Source organism: Engraulis encrasicolus, chromosome 8 (genome assembly GCF_034702125.1).
Source record: "Engraulis encrasicolus isolate BLACKSEA-1 chromosome 8, IST_EnEncr_1.0, whole genome shotgun sequence".
Classification (NCBI taxonomy): Eukaryota; Metazoa; Chordata; class Actinopteri; order Clupeiformes; family Engraulidae; genus Engraulis; species Engraulis encrasicolus.
The window spans coordinates 2,493,828-2,501,327 of NC_085864.1; the positions used below are offsets into that span (position 1 = coordinate 2,493,828).

General features: G+C 43.7%; 2 protein-coding genes across 4 annotated transcripts in view; one reads left to right on the forward strand and one right to left on the reverse strand.

The window, feature by feature from the left end:
* foxo1a (forkhead box O1 a) overlaps window positions 1–1,045 on the reverse strand; it is an 81,789-nt gene extending 80,744 nt beyond the window's left edge. The window contains exon 1 of the mRNA XM_063204798.1: window positions 1–1,045. This exon is cut by the window's left edge and continues 151 nt beyond it. Within this exon, the coding sequence (XP_063060868.1) occupies window positions 1–464 (464 nt within the window). The 5' untranslated portion in view covers window positions 465–1,045.
* A 779-nt stretch (window positions 1,046–1,824) lies between these two features.
* Window positions 1,825–7,500, forward strand: part of slc25a15a (solute carrier family 25 member 15a) — a 15,828-nt gene continuing 10,152 nt past the window's right edge. Inside the window, exons 1-3 of one of the 3 annotated variants that reach the window (XM_063204800.1) lie at window positions 1,825–3,149; window positions 3,581–3,771; window positions 5,145–5,403. In XM_063204800.1, coding sequence (XP_063060870.1) covers window positions 3,717–3,771; window positions 5,145–5,403 — 314 coding nt within the window. In that variant the 5' untranslated portion in view covers window positions 1,825–3,149; window positions 3,581–3,716. The remainder of the gene's footprint in view (window positions 3,150–3,580; window positions 3,772–5,144; window positions 5,404–7,500) is intronic. The other 2 variants (XM_063204799.1, XM_063204801.1) reach the window with 2 other exon arrangements.

Sequence of the window (7,500 nt, forward strand, 5' to 3'; positions counted from 1 at the left end):
CAGGCATTTCGCCGAGACGAGCTGCTCTTGCGCTGCGCCGCGGCAGCTGCGGCCGCGGCCACCGAGGAGGTCGAGCCGACAGGGGAGGAAAGCAGGGGCACCTGTTGCTGCTGCTGGTGGGCAAGCTGCTGTGGGCTCGGCAGCTGCTGCTGCTGCTGTTGCTGCTGCTGCTGATGCGGATGGGTCTGGAGACAGTTCTCTTGACACGAGAAGTCCCCGCAAAGACCCATGGGCTTCTGGTCGGGGTAGTCTTCGTTCTCCTCCAGCAGGCTGAGATTGTTGATGTAGTCAGCATTGTTGACGCCGGGCTCCTGCTTGACAGAGGGAGCCGGCGAGGATGTGTTGGAGTCGGCCGGGTTGCTGAACTCCGGCCGTGGCAGGGGCCAAGTGCATGACCGGGGCCGGGAAAGGGGCTCGAAATCCGGGTCGATATCCACTAACTGTCGCTGGGCTGCTTCAGCCATTGTAGCAAATAGTAAATCCAATCCAAGAGTCACATAGAAGTTGCACTGGAAAAGTTACTCATGCGCAGCAAACCAACAGAAGAAAAAAACAAACAAACCGAAATAGACAAAGCAAGGAGCAAAGGAAATTAGTTTCGTCACACACCACTAAAATATTACCCTACATTAGTAAGTCCGTGAAAGCCAGAAATCCCAAGCGTAAAGCAAGGATAGAAGTGGCGCAGCAAGAAGCTACGCTCTGAAACGTCCCTGTCCGCTTGGTATAGAGGTTGTTGTCAGCTATCCAGTCCAGTCTAAGCAGTATTCCGCTCGTACCGTGACTATCCGTATTCCTGCCTGTTGAGTGTGCTTCTACTGAGCGTAAGTGCTCTTACTGGAACAACCATATGTCAGCTGACACCACCCCTCCTTGAGTGACAATGCGGGACCGCCAATAGAAGCGCCTTTAAAAGTGAAACGGCAATGTTTTCTTCTTCTTTGCTCTCATAAACATATCCTGTCCCAATTAGACGTTTATGCCATAGTCTTGTTGTTTTCTGAATGTTTTTTCTTTCCACCGCGTTCGCATATTTTCCACAACACACTTCGGGGGGGGGGGGAGAAAGTGGACTAGGAAATAACAACGCGCTTGTTTTGAAGCCTTGTTTTGAAACGTCGTATAGGCTATAACGCCTAGGTGGTTACATTGTAATAACTTCTAAGTTAGGCTACTACCTGGTTGAGCTTCAGTATTGGATTAGGCTATATCCTACTGTCTAAGTTTGCTTGCCATATTTTCAACGACTTTCACAGCTGCGTCACAACATTGTCTTTTACATTGTTCGAGGTTCTGAAAATGGATACCCCGGTCATTCATAGTGTCCAATCGAGAAACTGGGGAATGTGATATCAAGATAGTCCTCTCATTTTGTCTAAATTGCGTTGATTTCACAGCCTACTTGTCATGTCGGCTGCCGGCAGTATTAAGACAATAATGATAGGCCTAATAAAAACACTGCGACAGGAAACAAAATTCCTTCCCAACTAACAGCCATCAAAAACTTCAGTAGCCTATCTCAGACATGGACATTGTTTATCAAATCAGGAATACGTCTTATACACTGGTGCGTAATATTGTGCGTCTTTTGGTGCAGTGCTACTGTAGCCTATATAGCCAACTGCATAACAACGAAAGATGATGAATAACTCAGATAGACAACAATTCTAAACACGCTGTTTGTTTCATGAAAATGAAATCGGCGCTTCTCGTCCTAACATCACGCGTATGGATAGAGAGGCGTTGTCTGAAAAACAAGCGAAACCGAACCCGTCCCGGAAAAAAGCAGAGTGATTTCCTATTATTAGTATTTCAACACCACCATCGTGTGGCCATATGTGATACCACACATGTCTGTATGAAGAACCTTCTTGCGTGCGCGCCTTGAGAGACAGTCGGACAAACTTGCGCACTTCCTTAGCTTTGGCCAGGTCGCATTCGGCCGCTTTTAACCCTCTTACAGGCATGTTGGCACAACATCAGACCGTTCGTCTTCATACTTACCGTGGACTAGCGTGCACTTGAAAAACAATAGTATATATAGTATATAGACAAGTATGTGAGTTCAGATACACGTTTAATTGGACAATTTAACCAGGCGCTAACCAGCTAATCAGCTGCAAGAACAGCATAGTAGCCTAACTGGAGCCCTGCTTACACATTTCCCACGGCTATGCCAGCTGACACCTGATGGACTTCACCGGCCGGCTGGCATGTGGGACATTCCCATATGTCTTGATGTTGTGCAATCAAGTCAAGTCTCTAATGTGCGCGTAGCCTATAAGACGTGCATGTAGCCTATGGATTTCTGACGGGAAGACAGGTGATTTGCCATGTAACTTAGAGGTAAGATGCAACCATTAAGGTAAGTCATTGTAAACCATATGTCACTTTAAGTAAACCATCGACCCGTGCGTTCAATTGTCAAAGCGATTGATAGCCTACTGTACAACGGGATTTAGTCCTTGCACATGCCACGTTTTGTTTGCATTTGGGTAGATGCATCACAATATTCAAGAACTTAGTTCCTTGATTAGCGATCAGACATTGGACCCAATAACAACATGTAGCGTAGCCCAGGCCCTAGGCCAATCACATTAATCATACTAGCCTATATTATAAGAACAATAGGCCTATTATGTATTATGTATTAACATATATTATTATATAGACTATTATAGGAGTAGGCATATGGTATAGTGCAGTGGTGACTTTAAATTTAACCCAACAGGGCGTCCTTCACGATAAGAATAGTTCTTTATTTTTTAGAAAAGAGGAAATCAGTAGGCTATCGATGTGACGTTCTCAAGGGGATGTCAGTCATTCCACGTCCATCTGTCTCATCGCCTTTTCTCAGTAATTGTACGCGTCATCTGTTGAGAAATTTTGGGAGAATCATCCAATCAGACGTAGCCTAATGCTCTCGCGCTGTTAAAAGTTCACAAGCTTGTTTGATTGTCCTGTGGGTGTGTACTGTGTAACGACGGCAGGAGACATTGACATTTACCAAAAACACCTTCAGTTTCAACTGGATTTTCAACTGGCCCCAGTCATCAGATCAACGGGTCGGGTATAATTATTGTCTGTGACAGGGTCCCTCCTGTCTGATGGTCTTTTCAATTCCGCGTGTCAGTGTCTTACGGTGACGGGTAGGTTATGACTTTCGACTTAGGCCTACAAAGTTATATAAGAAACGGTGAAAAGGACGGACTTATAAAAACGTGTCTTATCTTATCGTAGTATCTTATCTTATCTTATCTTTCCTGGTAAAGGGGGAGTGGTGCCGTGCCTGTGCCTACAATTCGTTATTTTGTGTAGGCCTACAGAAACCAGAAAGGCAGGTTATTTTTAACGCACCATCATCAGCAGGAGCAACAGCTTCATTAGGCCTACACTATTAGCTGACTCTGTTTTCCAAAGCGACTTATAGTTATTTGGGTATTGGTTACCGTGCCTGGAGCAATGTGGGGCGAGGTGCCTTGCTCAAGGGCACTTTATCCATGGGGTTAGGTAAGGAGTGGAAGGGTGAGATTTGAACCTGCAACCCTCTGATCTTACAGCCCATCTCCTTAACCACTAGGTCACGACTGTCCCATCATCATCATCATCATCATCATCTGCTTCTTCTTCTTCCTCATCTTCACCACCACCACCAACAGCAACATCAGCTTAATCGTCATCATCTTCCTCTTCATCACAGCTTCATCTCCATCATCATGGCCCCTCATCCTGTGGTTCAGGCCATCATCGACCTCTCAGCAGGAGCAGCAGGTACTCTCATTTTCTTCAACCAGATCTCACAGAACCACTCTTATCCCATTCCTTATCGTCACCAATATGGTTATGAAAAAGACTTAATATGTACCCATGGCAATGTCATATCAATGTTGTTATTCTATGATACATATACACAGTTGAGTGTGTTCAGCAAAGAGTTAATAGTCTTATCAATCTGACCATCTGTAGTACCATAGTGGCCCGAAGATAAGAGGAATATGGCAATACAGTTAACAGCCTGATCTCCAAAAATTCCGTGCTCCTGGACACGGATGTTAAGGACACGAAATCCGTGTCCTGGAGCACGGATTTTGCCAAAATTCCGTGTTCCTGGACACGGAATGGTTTTCCGTGCTCCTGGACACGGAATTGTTTTCCGTGATGGGCACACGGAAGTGCTTTCTATAAGCTATTACCACAGCACTGTGTTAACTCTATCATTAAAAAATACATACCAAATGCTAATCCTAATCAAAATAATGCTATAGAAATCTAAGTTGTGCCCTGACCAAAACATTCCCTAACCTTAACCTGTCATTAAAGAGAAATACCTTTTCCAGTTGGTTGCTAGGCTATCAAATTCATATAATGAATGAAAGAAAACTAGCTGTGCCCAGACCAAAACAATCCCTAACCCTAACCTGTCAGTAGGAAATGTTTTTTTTGGGAAAAAGTATTTGAAATTAGGAAAAATCCTGAGAAAACACAAGACTGTGGAAACATAGAGCTGTGGGAGTATAGAGAGACCATTTCTGTGTGTCCAGCACGGAAAATAATTCTGTGTCCAGGAGCACGGAATTTTGGCAAAATCCGTGCTCCTGGACACAGATTTTGTGTCCTTCACATCTGTGTCCAGGAGCACGGAATTTTTGGAGATCATGTTGCAGTTAAAGGCTGCCATTTTATGACGATCATGAATGTGATCATTAAACTAATTGTTACATTGTTATAAGTAGTTGTAATTTACATCTCCCAATTAGGCTGCTTTTTTGAGTGTAGCTTAAAGAGGAGACAGTGAATAGACCTTCCCCCACTGTTCTTAGTCAACTGCTCTTCTTCTGATGTCCAAATAGAGAACTACAGGACTTGCGTACTAGTAACTTGCGTCACTTTGTGGTAGTTTCTCTCTTCCCAGAAAGTGTCTTTGAAAGTGACTTTATTTTATTTCATGTTACCTTTGATGATTAGTCATTTTATCTGTTTTGCTTCATTTGCACTGCAAACTACCACCCAACCTGCATGCACACAACACTCACCAATGCATCCATGAACACGCAAACACAAACACACACACACACACACACACACACACACACACACACACACACACACACACACACACACACACACACACACACACACTACAGGTGGCACGGCCTGCGTGTTCAGCGGGCAGCCATTCGACACGGCCAAGGTGAAGATGCAGACCTTCCCTGGCATGTACCGCGGCTTCCTGCACTGCTTTACTGCCACCTACCAGCAGGTGGGGCTGCGGGGCCTGTACCAGGGCACCACTCCGGCCCTCATTGCCAACATCGCTGAGAACGCTGTGCTCTTCATGAGCTATGGTTTCTGCCAAGACGTGGTGCGCCTCCTGTCCGGAGTCTCCAGGGGAACAGAGCTCAGGTGACTTGAACACTTTTTTCCCCCCTCCATCAACACAATCCACATGTTGGGCATGTAGAATACATTATGTGTGCCTGAATTTCAAATCCCACAGGTGATTTGCAAACTGGAGAAAATCTTCCAAAAAAAGTGTTTAGTAACTTTGTTCTTTGTTTTTGCAGAATGTGCATTTTGTGGTCTTCAGACTTCAGTATTGGTGTTTCATATTGGTACTTTTTCAATGATATGCGACTGAATTTCAATCCCAGAGTCACATGTATCTCAGCGCAAAATAGAGAAAACAGCCAAAACCTTTTTTTGTCTTTTTTGTCAGAAAGTTGAGGTCTTTGAAGAAGCTACTAAATGCATCAGACAACAATATTGATTTGTCTTAAAGCATACATTTTGTCTTTAAAATGGTCAACATTGTCTTTACTATGACCAAGAGAAACTTTCAGGGCTGATTTCTTTGTCTTCTTCAGGTGCAGTCCATAGGGATGTGGCCAGAGTAGGTATTGTGACTATGCTGTTCAAACTGTGCTACCTATTCCTAAATTGAATCTTTTCATGATTATTTACAAGTAATAAACTAATATTTACTAGTATGACCAAAGTACTGTAAGAGTTGCAGCTAGAAAAAATGTAACACTTGTAAATGAGCAGCCTGAACTCTGGAAATAAGCTATCAAAGTCTGAGGATGACCTAGAGCAGTGGTTCCCAACCTATGGGTCGGGACCCAACCTATGGGTCGCCAAAGATCCACAGTGGGTCGCAAAGCCCTCTTGAGTTTAAGGGGCTTTAATTTTAATACCATATATAGCCCATGTTGGATAAATGGCAAAGCATTTAAACTAATATATGCATAGAAGCAACACAATCTAAGTGATACATTAAACAGTTATTCCATATTTGACTGAGGACAAATTCAGGAATAAAATGATAATTAATTAGTATGATGTGACTCCCTTTCGTGCGGCCGCTCGTGCGATTGGGTCTTCATAGCTTACAATGGTAAAAATATGGGTCACTGAAAAAAAGGTTGGGAACCACTGACCTAGAGAGAGAGAGTATTGCATGCTCTGCCTTTCAGAAGTGAACACTCTCAGAATCTATGATTAAACATTAATTAAACATGAATCTAAGATTCAAAATACACCTGGGCCTACTTGTGGCCTATTTTCATGTGACTAGTCACTTGTATATTTAGGTCAGCGTCAAGGTTAAGATTATGTTGAAGGTCAGGTTCAAGTCAAAGGTCAAGTTCAAGTTGAAGGTTTATGTACTTCAGAAGACATTTGTGAGTTGTCTTTCTACCATGACGAGGGTATGAGAGCTCAGGTGCCTATATAACCTGTGCAACAACACATTTTATGCAAGGTCAGTACCTCTATTTTACTAAACATCTACTTTAACCCCTTAATGCACGCCGTACCTCCTGTGGCACGCTGTAATAGACATTGAAAGTTAACTACTATAGTACTACACTACTATGACAGTGCACAGGGCCCTTAGTAATACATTACGACTTGGTCATTGCCATGCTGGTAACAGCTAATTTATAAAGCCGTGTCTTAAGGGGTTAAAGAACACATAACACTCAGTGACAGGATTATCCCATGGTGCGAGTCTAGGCTAGACTAACCTGTGAGGCAAAACATATTTTTCTGCTGCTATGGTGCGTTAAGATTTCTAGGCTACCAAAGCTACTGTTCCTAGTAGGCACTACATCAGAGTTTGGCACTCCCAGAACCTAGCCTCCTGCCATGCTATTAGTAGGTACAGTTTGTGTGCCAAGTGGACTTTCACTGTACTTCAGGGCCAGCCAACTCGCTGTCTTAGGTCAGTCACATATAATTAGCTCAGGAGGTCACTCGTGGTCAGGAGCACAAGTGTTGACTTCACACCACCTATCCTATCAGGCAGCACATGCTATGATAACAAGAACTTGTGCACAGTGTAAATTGTCACCTCACTGATCTCTCGGGCCTTATCAGAAAGCACCAGTGCACTGTATACACTGTACAGTAATACACGAGTTTGATACTACATAGTTGAATATTACATAGTTGAAACCATGTAATAGCATACTGATAGTGTTGCAATTACAGCTGTCAGAG